The 19,374-nt window shown below is 35.4% G+C and overlaps 1 protein-coding gene across 6 annotated transcripts in view; it reads left to right on the top strand.

Annotated features, from left to right (window-relative positions):
- The window catches only part of LOC128857801 (high mobility group protein DSP1), a 90,330-nt gene that overhangs the window by 58,946 nt on the left and 12,010 nt on the right, over positions 1-19,374 (top strand). For all 6 annotated transcript variants that reach the window (XM_054093568.1, XM_054093569.1, XM_054093566.1 and 3 more), the window contains one exon: positions 8,622-8,783. In XM_054093568.1, coding sequence (XP_053949543.1) covers positions 8,622-8,783 — 162 coding nt within the window. The remainder of the gene's footprint in view (positions 1-8,621; positions 8,784-19,374) is intronic.

Here is a 19,374-nt window from a genome sequence, read left to right on the forward strand (position 1 = left end):
TTGCCATTTATTCTCACTATTTGCCTCGTTCCATTCCAAGAAAATGATCCCCAAAACTTTCAAGTTATCTCCATGGTCTTTGTTGTGTATCGGGGATTGTACTCTTGGGGAAAGACAAACGTGCCTTAGAATTTTTTTTCGATAGTAGGGGTTTTTTCCTGTTCTCCTACGCTCTTACAATTTATTTTCATTTAGGCGCCAAGTTTGCAACCATTTTCTATTTATTTCCAACGTTATCGCTAGGGAGGACTTTAAAGGGCCATACCTACTTTTGTTTTTTGGCGATGGCCTTGTCGTGCTGAATTGTAGTCGTTTGCACAGGCGGCTTTCGAACTTATTTTTTATATATGCATATTTTTGTATGTACTAATACATTTTCAACTCATTATTTCTGCAATTTTTGTTTGTGTTGTACCTTTTTTGGAACTAAAGTATCTTGCTGTAATACTTGACCCTAAGCGCCATTAGAAGCTGCAAGCTGCAGCTTGAAAATCGAGTTAAGAAGGCCAATATAGCTTTCTACTCCTGTAAATCTATGTATGTTCGGCTAAAAATGGAGTCTGAAGCTACATGTCGTACTCTGGATGTACAACTTAGTGGTTCTGCCTATTTTGGTGGGTAGTAGGAGGACTGCTGTATTGGCATCCCTGGGGCGTGTAGAATGTGTTCCAATGCCGGCCTTAACGCCATTCTGCACTTACTTCCCTTTGATCTTGAATTTCAATGGATTGCTGCTCATTAGAGCACTATTAGATTGAAGGAGGGGTTGGCCCCAGGAGGCATGAGTTTGCTAGGAAAGGGTCGACTGAAGCGGGTTCTGTTGCCTCCATCTCAGACGTCGGTGCCCCTTGACCGTTGACTATACATTTGTTGAAAAATAGGTTTTCTTTTGCCGAATAGAATGTTCCTTATTTATATTTTTAGGGACTTACTCGTCCAACTGGATGTTTAAGGTAGAAAATGACTATTGATGGAAATTCCTATGATGCATTTTAATTAAAGTCTGTATTTTATAATACTAATTTTGAATCCTTGAGAAATTGGTTTATTTAATTCACTTAAAACTTTTTGCATTAACATTTCGCTTTAGGGTAACATTTTATTTACATTTGCGCTCGATTGTTGCATCATATATCAGTTGCCGATGAGTAAGTGGTGTGTCAAGTGAATTTATGTTTAACAACCGTCTGACAAAACACACACATGCACACTCAGATTTATATTCATTTGTGCTTTTAGTTGTGTAAATCACTTTTATTACTCTTGTTGTTGGTGTTGTGCACATCGACGCCAATGTAGGTTGTTGCGTTTGAAGGAAATTAATCATGATGCAAGCAAAATTTCATTGCATTTCTACAGAACACGAAAAAGCATCTAATGGAGTGGCCAGAAGTAAACAAAAAAAAATGAAAATTAAATTTATTAAATAATTAAAAAGCTGCCTTGACGAAAAAAAATATATATAAAAAAAGTTTATAGAAAAATTATATATATAAAAGAAATTTATATAGATAAAAACATGTATATACATATATAAATTAATATATGTATATATAAAAAAAAAATATGTATATATAAATTAATATATATAAAAAAAATTATATACATAAAAAAATGTATATATAAAAAAATGCATACACATCAAAAAAAATTATTTATATAAAACAAATTTATATAAAGGGTGGTTAAGTTTCAAGGGCCGGTGTTGATTTTGAATAAAATACAATTTTTTTAGGAAATTATTGTCATTTCTCTTTATTATGATAATATTGGTATGGCTCAATTACGTATGGAACAAAATATCGGCCAAATGGCCGCCGCGACCCCGGCGGCACACCTCCATCCGATGGTCCAAATTTTCGATGACGCTGAGGCATAATTGAGGTTCTATGCCGGTTATGTGTTGAATTATCTCATCCCTTTGCTCTTCAATTGTCGCTGGCTTATCGACGTACACCTTTTCTTTCTTTTCTTTCAAATAACCCCAAAGAAAGAAGTCCAACGGTGTCGTTGACGTTTAGGTGTGCCCCTTTTAATTTAACCACCCTTTATATAAAAAAAATTTGTGCATAGAAAACAGTATATTAAAATAAAAAAAAAAACAAAAAATTATAAAACAATTTATAAAAAAAATTATAAAACAATTTAAAAAAAAATATTATAAAACAATTAAAAAAAAAAAAAATTATAAAACAATTTAAAAAAAAAAAAATTATAAAACAATTTATAAAAAAAATATTTATAAAACAATTTATCAAAAAAATATTTAAAAAAAATATATAAATACAAAAAAAAAATAGATGTGAAAAAGATTTTATATAAAAAGAATTGTATTAAAAAAAATATTTATATACTTATATATAAAAATGTATATTATATATAAAAAAAATGCATAAAAAAATTTATGTATTGTAGTATATAAAAAGATAATATGTATGTACATATATAAAAAATAGAGTTGTATTTAGTTTGCAAATATTTTATTATTACATTCTTTAACACCTTTAACTTTCCAAAATCCTTGCGCTCCTGCTGCGTTGTGCGCTTTTGCACATTAATCGATTTTCCTATACCAAAAGCTTTTCGATCGGTTTGCCGACGTACATGCATACATATGTATATACATACATACATGCCAACAAAATTTGTGTTTTCAACGGTAACTGCTGCTTGATTACTATCAACATTTTCGTCATCTTCAACCGGCCATGTCAGCCTTATAATCATCATCAACAGCGTTAGCCTCATCAGAATCACATTGTTCACCAGAGGGAATTAAATGCGATATTATAAATAATTACCCGACTCTACCTTGAATCTACCATATTACTCATATTGTACAAAATGCAGTTGCATGCTGCACTCTCACCCCTCTCCATCACTTCTGAAGTAGTGCAGCCGGGAATTTTACGTAGCAACACAACAACATTCCACGAACTGACAACTCTTTGTATCCTGCAGTCTGCTTTTTGCATCTGCATTTTCTTTTTATGAACTTGTATATAGACATACTTATATATTTATTTATGTACATAGTATGTATGTATGTACATATAATATAAGCAGCTGCTATTCATTATGTACAAAGGTGACTACACTAGGGGAGGAAACTAAAGTTCATGTTTTAAATTTATTTATTTTGTAGTTTTTGAACAGCTCAACGAAAGAAATACAAAATTATAAATTCGCAACGTAATAATTTATAATTAAAAAATTAGAAAAGGAAATTTATAGTTTTATAAATCAAAAAATTAGTTTTATATTTAAAAAATAACTTTATAAAAAAAAAAATATTACGAACGATTCACCTCCGATTTACGAAAGCGTAAGCCACTTATATATATATAATTGGTGCGTACACCTTTGGCCGAGCTTCTCCAATTTGTGGCGTGCGTAATGATGTTGTTCCACAAATGGAGGAGGGACCTACAGTTTCAAGCCGACTCGGAACGGCAGATATTTTTTATGAGGAGCTTTTTCATGGCAGAAATTTACTAGAAGGTTTGCCATTGCCTACCAAGGGGCGGCCACTATTAGAAAAATGTTTTTCTTCATTTTTAGTCTTTCACCTATATTCGAACATACGTTCTCTTTTATTTTCGGATTCCGGTTGGTAGTTACGCACCAACCACCTATTCGGCTATGGCGGCCAAGAACATACCTTTATATGAACGCGGCTTCTGGACAAGCGAAGTGTTGCATTCATTTCACATCACCTATTCACATTTTCAAGGACTTATTGGCGAACGCTCATAGATTGCACATTTTTTTCCACTTGCCAAAATTTAAGAAACCACTGGCACGCTTTGTGGCACTGGCTTTTCTTAAATGTATGGTACGCTTTCGGTCAAAGTTTCGGAAGAAGCATTAACTCATTTTGCAATATTCCGCTCTCCTTCTTCTTGCTAAGTTATATACTGACCTTTTTGAGTAAAAAAATTATATATTTATAATTATTACAAAATTTAACTCTTAACGAAACGAAGCGCTTCCTAAAACTTGTATGTTACAGATATATGTACTATTTATTTTTATTTTTTTTATAATTTATTTAAATATTTTTTTTAATTTTCTTTTTTTAATTTTATTTCAAAATTTTTTTTTTTTAATTTTATTTCAATATTTTTTGTTTTTTTTTTAATTTTATTTCAATATTTTTTTTTAATTTATTTCAATACTTTTTTTTATTTTTTTCAATATTTATATTAATTTTATTACAATTTTTTTTTTTAAATTTTATTTCATTATTTCTTAAAATTTAATCTAAAATTGTTTTTTTTTTGTAATATTTTTTTTTGTGTTTTTATTGTATTTTTTTGTATATTTTTTGTATATTTTTTGTGTTTTTTTTTGTGTTTGTTTGTGTTTTTTTTTATTTATATTATTTCAATATGTTTTTTTTAATTTATTTCAATATTTTTTGTAAATTTATTTCAATATTTATTACAATGGTTTTTAAAATTTTATTTCATTATTTCTTAAAATTTAATCTAAAATTGTTTTTTGTAATATTTTTTTTGTGTTTTTATTGAATTTGTTTTTTGTATATTTTTGTATATTTCAGTATTGTTTTTTAATTTTATTTAAATTTTTTTTTTTGAATTTATTTCAATATATTTTTTTTTTATTTTATTTCAATATTTATTTAAATTTTATTACAATGTTTTTTAAAATTTTATTTCATTATTTCTTAAAATTCAATCTGGAATTGTTACTTTTTGTAATATGTTTTTTTGTGTATCTTTTGTTTGTATTTGTTTTTGTTTTTGTAATATTTTTTTTTTTGTAATTTTTTTTGTTTTTGTAATTTTTTTTGTAATGTTTTGTTTTTTTGTTTTAATTTTATTTCAATATTTTTTTGATGAAGTTTTTTTGTTTTTTTTTTGTTTTTGTTTTTGTTTTTTTTTAATCGCTCCGCCTTTCAAGTTGTTTTTCAAATTTATAGCGTGCGGGGCGACGCTTAGCCCTCTTAAGTTTGAGAAATGCTGCTAAGTTGTTGGCTAATCAGATAACAGAGCCGTCTGTGTCAACGGCAATATTCGTATTTTTGGTTTACTTTCTCAGCGTTTGTTGTTATTCTGTCTAAATAACGGGTGTATTTACTTCCGTTTATTAGAAAATATGCACTTAATTTATGCATTTGTGTAATTTTCTACAAGAAAATTGTAAAACACTGCATTAATGACGCGTGCGCCTGAAATTGTGCTTTTTACATCTATTATACACCTAGCACTGTTTGCGTAACATTTTCTGTTGAGCCAGCGAAGGTAAGTTAACTGTAGTTAACCTGGCGGTGGAAATAGAGTCTATACTTTGAGCGGCATATGCAATTTTTTTTTCTAATAATTTTTTATAACAATGAGTTTACAAAACTGTTTGATACTTTCAAAGCAATAAAGAAACTTGAAATTATTTTATACGCTGCTTAGCAATGTCCGATGCTATAGTGATGTTTAAACTTGTTCACAAGTTAGAGAAACTTGGTATACTCCGTCGCAGGTTAAAAAGTAGGTTTTGTTTTCTTAAATAACAAAATAAAAATAAAAACCCATTGAAGTTTGATTTTTGGTAAAATGCATAGAAAATATTAATCTAATATTATTTAATTATTTCATTAATTTACCAACGCAAATCAGTTGTAATATAAACCGTTTCCTTTATTTTCCGCCACTAGTGTATGTGTATAATTATGCAAATATATACAGATGTAAATACACGTACGTCTACATATGTACAAATATCTATTTTTGCTATCTTTCAACTTCTCTATGTGGCTTCACCGCTCCATGCTGCACTTTATTCGCTCAACTCCCACACATTACATAGATATACCAATGTATGTATGTGTGTATATGTACATCTGAGCGTTACTGCAATACTGCACTTCGCTTAAACAAAACCTGTTGTTTGGTTGGTTGTTTGCCTATCGTCTGCTGGACACTTCATCACTGTCAGCTTCAACACCAACACCAATACCTTAATTATAGATGTGTATGTATGTATATGCAAATCTGGACTGGTGCATGTGTCTCAGTTTACAATTGTATATATTTAAATTTTGCTTTTATATATTTACTTATAGTTATCCGTATATGCATAGGTTTTGGTGCACATACCGCCACACATACATATGCATGTACTTGCATATATCTTTAGGTAAAATGTAGATTTATTGTTTTATTGTGCTTACTGTGCATAAATTTTGCTCTTGTATGTGTGCATAAGCAACAACAACATCTTGTTATTGCTACTGTTTAGATGCTATTGCCAAACCATTTTTCATTATACTGGCTCATCTGTGTGCCCTTTGCATGCGGTTGGTTTGTCTTGTATTTTCATGCCTGTATGCCAACCTCGCGACGTTGCCATATATACCGATTTTCTCCGCAAAGTGTAGATGGTAAATTAAATGTTTCTGATTCAGAAAATTCATTTCTTTGCGACTCAAATCAAAGTTTTCAGGAATTTAAGAAAATATTACATGGGAAAATTTCAAAAAATTAGAGAAGTATCCTTTCAAAAGGAGTCTTAACCCTTTACTCCATGAATTAATAATGCGTTGAAAAACAGGATTGCGGTGGAAATAGCTTTATTTAATTATTTAATTATTTTTTATTTTATTATTAATTAATTTATTTTATCATTTTTTATTTAATTTAATTTATTTTATTTTTTGTCAAAAAGTACTCACGTTTTACTTATCGTTTTTGAAAATGAATCACTCGCTTGTTGTTGTTGTAGCAGTAACTTTGCCCTGTCAATGTAGTGTAATCACCGGTCGTCTTCGTCTAGCTCATCGAACGGTAGGCCCAGGAAACTAGCTGTTTCGACAGCCCTGGCTCTTCACTCCTGAGCTTCTCCTCGATTGTGTGTTGTTTCATGGGAAGGAAGCGCTCAGGTCCTATTAAAAGCGAGGCCGCAGCCTCCCTCGCCAATGCGTCGGCTACTTCGTTCCCAGTTATAGCGCTGTGTCCTGGGACCCAAATTAGTCGGAATCAATTGTGCATTCCCAGTAGATCAAGTTTCTCGATACACTCAAGTACCAGTGATGATTTCGCTCATTTCGGACATTCCTGTCTTATCTCTGCACATAGACAGTTGGCATACATCTCCACTTAGAAGATGCTTGGAAAACTACCCATCGGCACAGATTGTTTGGTTCTAGGGCCGTAAATTCCAGCGCTTATGCCTTCTGGGGTCTTCTTCGAGCCATCTGTGTACCAGTGCAGGGTACACTCTTAGAGTTTCTTTTCAAATACAGGTCTACTCCAGCTCAACTTATTGTTTAGTTCACTTCTGTACTTCTTTTCCAATTTGGTCACCTTAGTGATATCATCTCTGGGTAGCTGGGCGAGTGGGAGCTGCAAGTTTAGCACTTCCATGTTTTTAGATGACATCACTTTTCCTCTCCCAAAGCCTTCCCAGGTAATATTTAGTAGGGTACACTTGACTAATTGCTGAATGACTATATGGAGCGGTGTCAGCTCGCGCATATCACCTGCATCGCAGCTGTAGGACAGGTACGCATCGCTTCTGTGATGCACAGGCATGCTAAGCGCTGATGCTTAGTTTGCGCAGTCCGCACTGTCGAGATAGTGACTCTCGATGCCCCAGCTAGCGGCTGCTCCATATGTCATCATTGGTCTTATTATCATGATGCACATCCATCACAGGGTTGCGTCGGCGAGCTTTTTCCAATTAAGCTTGGCATCCAGGACAAGGCCAAGATACTTAACTTCGCTGACCAAATCAATAGCAACCCCGTTTATGCTGTTCTCTTTCATTCCTGGTAAGGCTCTTTTTCGTGGTGAAAGGGATGATGGCTGTTTTGGACGGGTTTATGTTCAGACCAACCCCAGCACACCATCTTTTTGTCAGCATTAAAGCCCTGCATTATATCGCAAAAAGTGTTTCGAACCTGCCTCTCGCTATAATTACAACATCATCCACGCATCCTGTCAGCAAGTGAAGCAGGTCGTCTACTGCTAGGCTCCACAGGAAGGGTGATAAGACTCCCCCTGTGAACACCCCTTACTTGTTTGTAACTGGAACAGGATATTGTCCGCTATTGCGGTTTCGGCTATCCTTGTCTGTAGCAGGGACTTTAAGAATGACAAATTCTGCAGTATCCAAAGAAAGCAATTCGTTTAGGTTCCTAGTAAATTTTTAAAACGATATTCTTATGCCTTGTTTTTATTATGACAGAGTGCCATTCTAGCGAAAACACCTGCCATTTTATGTCATTTCAGCTATGGCAAAAGCTTTTCATCTAAAATTATGTCGTTAAAAAATGTCATAATGAAAACCGGGTAACTCCAAAAACAAGTAAATCGCATGGATGTCTCAATCTCAACGAATCATGCAAGCGCTCTTGTAGGGATAAACCATGTCGAAAATTATGAAGATATTATCTATGAAATTATATTTAATACTTACTTAAATTCTTAGTCGATATCAGATTTTCAAATACGAACTCCATTATATTGAAAAATGTATTAAGTCAGCCAATTAGGCAAATATTTTGTATGAATTAACGTATTTTTACTTATAGTAGTGCGTGCCATAGCTTGAAGCAACCTTAATAATAAATTCTTTATTTTTTCTCTCTTTGCTTAAAACAGAGCACGATGATTCGTGGCGCTAAAGCTGATGCGAAACCCCGAGGCCGTATGACCGCGTACGCATTCTTTGTACAAACATGCCGAGAGGAGCACAAGAAGAAGCACCCCGATGAGACAGTGATCTTTGCTGAATTCTCCCGAAAGTGCGCTGAGCGATGGAAGGTGAGTTTTGCCATATAAAAGTGCTTCTTTTTAAATTAATTCAAATTCATAAAAACATAATCAATCGAAAATGGTCGATATGAAAACCCAAAGGAATAGAAAAGTTGAATTCTCTACCAATGTTTCGAACATTTTAGATTGTCATTCACCTGAATACGAGAGCACTAACGAAGTCTGTCTTTCGTCTTAGTTAGAGGGAGGGCGAGAAGAACAGTCAAGTTCTTCCGAACAAAGAACTAAAACCCATATCTATAATTTACTTAGGCAAATACAGAAAACTTCGCTATTAGTTTGGAAATTTTTCATTTTGGGAGGTCTATTTATTTGACTTTAAAAGCAAAATATGCCAGATTCTGGTCTGATTCGTATTTTTTCTATTGAATGAACTGTTAAGGCGCTTACAAAATAGAAAGTTTTATTCCGACAGAAAACTAAGATGGAGGTCAAATGTCGAAAATAGAGTAAAAAGAGCAACAATAGCACTCTACTCTTGTAAACAACTAATAGGACTAAGTTGGGGTATTTCCCCATCTATCGTATATTGGCTTTACACAGCAATGGTAAGACCAATCCTAACATACGGTTGTTATTGTTGTAGCAGCCATATAAAGGGTAATTTTTTAAGAGCTATAGGAAAGTTTTTCAAAACAACACACGTAAAATTCAGGAAATGCATGAAATTTTTATTTAAATCGATACTACAATCCATATAATTTAATGTTTGAAGATTATTTCATGCAAATATTGACCGCGACTGCGCTTCAAATGGTCCATCCGCTTAGTCCAATTTTGGCATACTCTTTCCAATGTTTCGGCCGGTATCTCACATATAAATGCTTTAATGTTGTCTTCCAATGCGTTAATTGAAGCAGGCTTGTCTGAATAGACATGAGCTTTAACATAGCCCTAAAAAAATAATCTAAAGGCGTTATATCGCACGATCTGGGTGGCCAATTGGCAGGTCCCGAACGTGAAATAAAATGTTCACCGAACTCGCCTCTCAACAAGTCCATTGTTACGCGTACTGTGTGGCATGTGGCGCCGTCAAGCTCTTGCATTTTGGGCAAAAAAAAGTTGGATATCATTTCACGATAGCGCTCGCCATTCACAGTTACGTTACGATTCGCAGCATCTTTGAAGAAGTACGGTCCAATGATACCTCCAGCCCATAAACCGCACCAAATTGTGACTTTTTCTGGATACATTGGTAGCTCTTGCAATTCTTCTGGCTGATCTTCACTCCAAAATTGACAATTCTGCTTATTTACGTACCCATTGATCCAAAAATGAGCTACGTCGCTGAACACAATTTTTCGATAAAAAAGTGGATCTTAAACTTTCTAATAGAACACGCATTTTTATAATAAAATTCAATGATTTGTAAGCGTTGTTCGTTTGTACTACGATTCATGGTTAAATTATAGACCAAACTGAAGATGTTTGACAGTGAGACAAAACACGAAGCGTGCGTCAGCTGTTTAAACCAACTGTTTAAAAAGATAATAGCTAAAAAATCACCCCTTATATACGGGGAATGCTGCTGAAGTGACAGTCCTTGGCCGGATATAAATCCGGGTCGTTCCGGTTACGTAGAACCGGCTGTCGGTATACTAGTATGGTGGCTGGCTTTAGATAAGTTATATATCAAAAAACCATGGTACATATGTATGTATTCAAAGGGTGGCCAGTCTTTGCATCTGCGGGGCCCTTTGGACCACACCCATAGAGGCACTAAACATTATGCTTAACTTATTACCCATAGAACATTTCGAAAAGTACACAGCTGCCAAGGCAGTTCTCAGATTAAGAGAAAACGGTCTTCTCCGAACAAACCAAAGAGGATACTCTGCAATTTTAGAATAATTCCCCTGTATTCCTGTTACAAATAATTTCTGTAAGACCAAGGATATCAACTTAGATAACTCCTTCGTCACAGTATTTCCTTCTAAAGAGGAATGGGATAATGGGATTATTGTTAAGGAAAATGATATAAACATCTATGCAGATGGCTCAAAATTAGACGACAGAGTAGGGGAGGAGGGCTTTACTCCGATAAACTTGGAGTTAGGAATGTTTTCGCCTACCTGATCATTGCAGTGTATTTCAGGCGAAAGTCACTGCCATAAAAGAGGGATTTACGGTAATAAAAACGAGAGTATAATCCACAAATGAAGTCTTCATATACTCGGACAGCCAAGCAGCAATAAAAGCGCTAGCATCTAGAACACACTCGTCAAAAACAGTCTTAGAATGTTTTAAACTTCTAAATAACATATCGAAATACTACAAAGTGCACCTTATTTCGGTGCCAGGCCACAGGAATATGGCAGGGAACTTGCTCGAACCAGTCGACCTCCAAGTGGATAAGACGCTGATACCCATGCCTATAGCCACTTGTAAACTACTGATAACCATCAATAAGGTAAATACAAGTTGACAAAACCTCTCAACATGCGAACTAAGCAGACAGACATGGCCGAAATGGAACAGCGGTCGATCAAAAATCTTGTTAGGATTTAACAGAGAAACTCTAAGAAGGACTTTCTAGGACTCCCGTCCATCGATTTCTGTAGAAGCTGTCTAAATACAGAAGAAGAGGAAACGCTCGGACACCTTTTATGTGAGCGTGTAAGCTTAGCGACAAGGAGGCACCGCAGTCTTGACATGGTATTTTTAATTGATGTAGCGGACACCGCGCATCTAAGACTAATGAAGCTTTGCTCGTTTATTAAAGCTACCGGATGGTTTGAAAAGGAACCCATAGGGTAAGGATAAGTTTCAGCGGTATCACAATGGACCAATGAAAGGTCCAAGTGTGTCATTGCGACAGCCACTCCACCTACATACCTACCTATCTCGGCATAGAAAGTTTGTTGCAAGCACCACAGCTCTCAGACAGTTTCTGTGAGAATCGTTCTAATAGCCTATATAGACGGCGGCGTTACTCGGGATTACCGGCGAAGTTAATTGTGATTAAAATTGATTTGTTTATTGGATAGTTTTGCCATTAAAACATGTTCCACAGGCAAAAAATACGACAAACTAAAGAGAACTATTTATTAAAAAAATCTTAAATTGAAATTGCTAAACTCTACATATCAAAATAGTTAATGTAATTCCGAACGTGCCGGTGCAAACTAGCATTGCATCCTCCAGTCTTTCTCGTTCTTCTCTTTAAAAGTCGCATTATTTTTTATTCATAACAGATATGTACTGTCATTTTCCGGCAATGTTGCCATCGAAAATTCCCCGAATCCGCTTAAATTATGAATTTATTTAAGGTTGTCAGGTCGCATTACTTGCTTTTAACTTCTGGGATAATTCCGAATTCCCGATAAACTTCACCGTCTGTCTAGGCTGTTACTGACAAGGGTCGACCTCTCAGGAATCATGACATTTTAATAATGATTCGTAGAAATGAATTAGATTTATGTGCGAGCTCAAGACTCAAGACTCATTGCAAAAACATAAACGTATGTCCTGAGTGAGGAAAACGACGAACTCAGAATTGTATACACCGGCCGGTTCTAAACTATGCTGCACCTGTCTCGTCGCCTGGAACTACTGACACGCAGTGCATAAAGCTCCTGACTTTCCACAACACTGCTATTCGTACAGCGACGGGTTGCCGCCTGATGGCCCCTCTTCAACACCTTCACAACGAGGTACAGATGCTCCTTGTAATGGAGCACAATAAAGTGCTCAGCACGCAGTTCCTGTTAGAATGCTACCGTAGGTTTCACCCGTGCAGACACCTGCTTGAGCCGCCTCTTAGGCACGTCAGGAGACACCTCCTCAATTACACCGACGAGATCCAGGACAAATTAACAGACATTTACTGGACCAGACAGTGTTTAGACATCCAATAAACGATATTCATCGGGAGATCGTTACCACCTTCCTAAGCTCCCGACCACCGACCCCTCTCCCTCTGGACCAAACCTGTCGAGACAGCAAGTTTCCTGGGCCTACCTTTAGATGAGCTACGACGAAGACGGGCCAATACACTACAGTGACAGGGCTTATATTACTGCTACAACAACAACAACAACGAACTCAGAATTTGTTTGATAATTCGTAGTTATTTGTATGTGTTTATGGTCATTTATGTTCTTTATCTTCACATTTTATTTTTATTGAAGCTGAAACAACTGTAAATGTTGAGCGGCGTGCGTTGCTCTTAACTCCTTAATTCAATTACGAATCCCCTCAGCGTCCATTCTTATTTCCTTATGCCAATCCCAGATGCTGGCGCCTGTCGTCATTCAACTCTATTATTTAAGTACTTACGCTTTCATCAATCAAAAAAAAAAGTGGTATAAAAAGTCAAACAATGCCTGAAAGCGAAAGCGGCGGCACCCACTTTGCTTTATAAGATGTCCTTGCCAACACTTTTTGACGTTTCGGTGTTGTTGGAGCTCTTTTTTATATTCTTTATTTTTGTTTTGCGTTATTTTTACCCTTCATTATACACTCGCTCTATTTTATGCTTTATTTAAATTGTTTGCATTTCTTCGAACGTATGAAAAGTCAAAGAAAAAAGGATACAAAAGGTGTACAAAAAAGAAAGGAGAGAGAATTGTATTTTTTGTTTTTTTTTTTTGCCAACAAAAAACGATTAAAGTGCGTTCACTCACCACGCAGACTGTTGATAAGAAGGCAGTATGAAAGGATTTCAAAAAATGCATTTAAGTGGCTGGTGACGGCAATAAAACAAAAAACTTGAAAGAAAGAATGAATTGGCACTTCAGTTGCCTACATAAAATAACAAAAACAAGAACCGTAAGAGGAATGGCTGAAAGAGCGATGAAAAAAATACTGACAGGACCAAAAGTTAAAAACTTTAAAGAAGCACAACCGCGCGGGAGGGTAGAAAGTGCCGTAAGGGGTAATGATGACGAGAACGAGCCGAGGTAGACGTACTTTTGTAAATGTTGACGAGCTACATGCAAGCAAATACATACATTCGGGTTCAGGGTGAAGCGCGAAAGTGCGGAGGATATACTCTACCATACGCTTGGGAAACATGAATTCATTTAATGACGGAAATGCAATTCTGCAAATCCGACTCCCTCTCTGTTAGAGCATATCTCTACCCACCAATACTCGTAGCTAACTACGTTGTTTACCGTCTGCTATAAGAACCATTCGCCATTTGCCATTCACCATTCACGTCATGCTGCATTTGCAACTGCTGTCGGTATGCAATAAGAACAACAAGAACAACAATAAAAAGATTTTATGTAGCCTGAAAGAAGAAGATGATGTATGGATGGAGGGAGGGGAGGGCACATACGGCTGGTGGTAGCAGTGGGAAACCATAGGTGTTGAGCTCGACTTTAGCTGGCACACTGCTACTGTCCGTCCGTTTACATATTTTTGTGGGAGTGGTACGTACAAGTATTGCAATTAAATGTGTGGTAAGGTTGGAGGTCACATGTCTGAGGAACTGGTTGGACTTTTTGTTTTTTAAACTACATACATGGATATGTACGAATTTGTGTTGATGTGTTGCAATAAATTTCACAGATTTCATGTTGCGCAATATTGAGTTGTGTTTCTGACCCCAAATTGTAATGCAATTTATAGAGTGTTTACCCACAATTAGCAAAACAAATTTGGTTATATTTTTTTTTGTTCTAAATTATTTTGTATGCAATCGTCATACTCTCCATTCATCCTCCGTAATATGTATTGGCGGTCTACTTAATTACCGGCTAAAGGAGAGAAGTAGCTCTTATCAATGGTAAAGCTTGAAAACAAGCCAGAGACCATTTCAAAAACAATCTTAAATAAAAGCCACGAAAGAATTTGACCATTTTTATATACCGTTATTCAATCTGCACACGATTAAGTCGCTTCGTCTATTCACAATATTCGCAATATTTTTCAGGCTACATTTTTTTCGTAACACATAGGCTGAAAAATCCCGGGCCTAACGAAGAAAACACCTTTTTCGCTCAAAATGATGAATAAACGCTATTTCCATCAAGAACAACGCAATCATTCCAGCGCCGCTCTAACATTTCAATACCATTTTTGTAGAACGATTTATCTTTTTCGCCTCTAAATAGGTCTCAGTTTCAGCAATAACCTCTTCATTCGAGCGAAATGTCTTATTCGCGAGCATGTTTTTAGGTCTGCGAACAGCCCAAGCAGTCGCTGGGAGCCAAATCTGGCAAATACGGTGGATGTGGAAGCAATTTGAAGTTCGATTCATGTTGTTTTGTCATTGTTTTAATTGACTTGTGGTACGGTGCGTTGTCTAGTTTTTAGTCAACAGTGAGCAAACGCGGCACCCACTTTGAACAGAGGTTTATGGTATCATAGTGAAATGCTCATGCAATATGAAGCCAGCCAACACGTTCTTTTAATATAATATCTGTACGATGTCAGCTAACTCACGCAACTTCACTTTTCGATCATTCAAAACGATTTTGTGCATTTTTTTTTATGTTTTCTGGTGTTACCGCGTCTTTTGGACGTCCACTGCGTTGTGCATCATCGGTGTGTTTAAGACCACGTTTTTGAAGTCATCGTTTTATTGTTGTTTCTGATGGAACGGAGTCCCCATAACACTTTTCAAGCCTTTGCTGCCATTACTTCTCTAAGTGTAAAATTAAAATACGAAAGTATTTTTGATCCATGGTTTTCAAAATAACAAAAATAGCGCCACTCTTAGCACAAAAACTCACGACCTAATGACTAGAATGTCATGAAATTTTAACAGCTTTATTTTTAAGGTTAGTACTAACTGGAAAGTAGGTCAATGCAATAAAACCAGTGCCATCTATGTGCTAGACCTGGAACTTTTCAGTCCCCCGTATTACAACCTATCCAATTTTACTACAAGGTGGCGCGAAATTGATCATCTAAGTTTGTTTTTGAAAAAAAAAAAAATTTTACTACATAAAAAAATTTAATTATTTTGAGTGATGGAAGTCTTTATTTTGACCTTTCATGAAATTTTAACAGCTGTCTTTTACTACTAATTGGAAAATAGGTGAGGGCAATAAAACCAGTCCCATCTATGCGCTAGGCCTGGAACTTTACATCCCTCCGTTTTATAACCTATCCCATTTTAGTACAAGGTGGCGCAAAATTGATCATCTAATGTCGTTTTTGAAACAAAAAAAAAAAACAATTTTTTTTTATTATTTTGAGTGATGGAAATCTTTATTTTGACCTTTACGCGCTGTTTGTATACTGCAGCTGTATAATTCACAAGTGTCAAATATGATTTCCGTAAGGCGTTATTTGTACAAATCATATATCTTCCTGTAGGGTGATTAATTTTGCGCCACCTTGTAGATATTATAATAAAATCTAAGTTATGAAGTCGCTCAAAAAACGTTTTGATTTTCTAAAATCTTTTTTTTTTTTTTTGTTTTGCGTACGATTTTGAGCATTTTCTGCCATAAAAGGACTTCCAAATATATTCTCGGGCTGTAAGCAATTGCTTGCCAGGTGAATATTTTTTGTTCGCTATAACTCATCAACTTGATATTTTTAATAATAAGCAAAGAAAAGCGGCCATTTACACCTCGAACACGGGTAGGCCTTTTGAGGAGACTATAATACCAAGATCTCACGACAGTTGGTAACCGGAATGGCCTGGACTTATATCCGGCCGAGGACTGTCACTTCAGCAGCATTCCCCGAATATGTATGGCAAATGTTTATGTGCTACGACAATAACAACAATTGATAATACTGATTGGTTTCGGATTCGGAAGTATTTAGCTTGAGATTCGCTATTAAAAAGATATTCAACTAACTTCTGCGGTATCCTTTTTTTTTTTGATAATTTTTTTGAATTTTGAATTTTGTTCGAGAAATATGCTAATAATTTCTACTAATCCCTAAGGATTGCTTGACCTCAAAACAAGATCTTGAATTATATAAGTCTTTTCTCAGCATAGAAGTTTTCTGTTGTAGTACTTGATGGCCTTTAGCAGCGAGTGTGAACAGTGTATTCCTTGATGGTGCTTAATTTCCTTTCTAGGTGTGACTACTGAATAATGCAATTGACGCTGCAAAATACTCTTATTTTATTTTCTTAGCTTCGTTATTTAGTAACGCTCCTCGTATAACAGATGTGGAAGAGTTAATAATAATAATAATAATTGGCGTTTACACACTTGTGGTTGGCCGAGCTTCTTCTCCTTCTCTTTGTGGTATGCGAGACCTACAGCTTTATGGCTCCTCCAAACGGCAGATGGTTTTTTTCATGGCAGAAATGCACTCGGAGGTTTGCCATTGCTTGCCGAGGGGCGACCGCTATTAGAAGAACAAATATTCAAGATTTCGTTTAATTCCTTAAAAAGGGGTAGCACTTATGTATGAAAACCTGATACCTGATATAAAATTGCATTGAATTGAATTTTCGTTAATGAAATGGAAAATTATCATGCACAGAAACATTCATCAATAGAGCTACAATTACCGGCCAAAAAGGAAGTCGTAATCAACGTCATATTATTTGCGCGTATTTAGTTGGAATGGAAGTCTGTAGCTGTTTGTTTTCTATGCTGTACATACAGTAGTAGTGTGCAATGAATTCGACTGATATACGCACGACCACGACAAACGCTAAAAACATTATGATTTGAGGGCATGCACTTGAAGTGTGCATTCCTTTAATGGAAAATATTGATGTATTCATAAAGAATGAGGGTCGATAAAGAGAGTCTTATTAGTCGAGTAGTTTAAGAACTTGTATGTTTAAGTGCACTTTAACTGTTTTATGTTTCTCAAACTGCCTGATAAACTTGCTGGTGCCGAAACTACTGTAAGGCTAGAGTAAATATCCACTATTATGATCTTGATAGCTTTCAAGGCTATTACTGGCTTTGGGCAAAATCAGCTGTGTTTTATAGATTTACAACGTCTAAGTTCATTTCACTTCGCTTTGCTTCTCTCCTGAGTAAACAGTCGGAAGGTACGCTCGACAGGAGAAAATATTATTTTTGGGAGATTTTAGAGCTTCAACTTCAGGCTGTAGGGAATGACTTTGAGCGAAGAAAAACATCAGAAACGTAGAAACTTTAGCATGGTCACCGTATTCGCCAGATCTGAACATTAATGAAAATCTCTGGGGATGGCTGGCTTACTTGGAAGGTTTTGAGAATGGGTAACAATTTGCAGACAAAAATGCTTTAATTCGAATCATTACAATGGCCTGGTCTGAAATTTCATTAAGGGGTTAGGGGTAGTCAGAGGCCCGAAGAAATGATGATTTTCAATAATCGTTTTTTTGCTAGTAAATTGTTTTATTTTACAAAAATAAAAACATAACATTAATACATCACGTTTCGACCTGCCCGATCGCAGCGTTTTTTCAACATTAACAATATGGTGATTTTTCAGATTTTCGAAAAAAAAAAACCGACAATTAATTGTTTAAAAAAATCGAAATTTTTGAAAAAACAAAAATCCTTCGTTGTTCAAAAGCAGTATAAATTTTATTGAATTCTACCAAGCGGTTTTTAAGTTACAGTGATCACCAGTTCAAAAAACATAGTTTTGTGAAAAACGCATTTAAGGCTATCTGGTGAATTTGTACAAATCCATTCATCAAGTCGAAATTATTATTATTATTACAACTGCTGAAGTTTTACTGCTGCGAACAGTAGGAATGTTATTTTGACTCATATTTGTTTTCGAGAACAGAAGAGTTTTCAGTTGAATTATCAGAAGTGCTTGTGTTACTAGTTCTAATACCGTTGTTTCAATAGCTATTTTCTTCCATACAAATTATTGCCTCTAATCAAGTGAACCGGACGATATCTGTTCAAAAGGCAGATACAGAGCTCTCAGACGTCCATGTCTCCCTTCTTTTAACAGATTGCGCAATTTATGTTGCGTAGTTGATGGTGAATAGGCGTAGCGCATTCGAGCAGGTTCTGTAATTCACTTCCGTGTGAATTTCAATGCAATTGTACTGGCAATTAAATTACAGAAGTCCGCATGATTTTCATATTTTAGCATTCAAGTTTGTAATTCGCCTTTTTTTAATATGTCGGTACTTAACGATACAATTTTTCAAGTCTTAACTAATCGTTTTTCTACTAATTGGTTGATGTTGTTGTATCAGCGAAAACATTCCCCATAAGGGTAGATTCACACTATGGTGCCGATCACGGTTCGTTCTCGGTCTAGTCTCGGTTCGGTAAAATCTTTCGACATCTACATTTGTGTTCTTACATCGGTCCATTCACGTCATATTGATTACTTTATTATCTTGAATACTGATATTGATCGTTATTTTTTAGTTATTCACCATTTGAATAAAACTTCAAAATTTATAATAAATCCTGTATGCAATTACTTACCTTTTTCAAAAGACCAAGATTTTTCAGCTGTCATTGTAAAAACTTCGATCTGCACTCCTTTGCTATTGTCGAAAGACTGAACCGAGAACGCAACGTTATTCACACTATCAGTACAAGTCGCCGCAAGTTCGATCACGCTCCAGCAAAATATTCTTCGAACTTGATCGATGCTGGAGTGTGACTGTACCGAAACTTGAGCAGCACGGATAGTGTGAATACAGTCATTGTTTTTCGTTTGTGAATATTTTACCGGACCG

This window comes from Anastrepha ludens, chromosome 3, assembly GCF_028408465.1.
Source record: "Anastrepha ludens isolate Willacy chromosome 3, idAnaLude1.1, whole genome shotgun sequence".
Taxonomy (NCBI): Eukaryota; Metazoa; Arthropoda; class Insecta; order Diptera; family Tephritidae; genus Anastrepha; species Anastrepha ludens.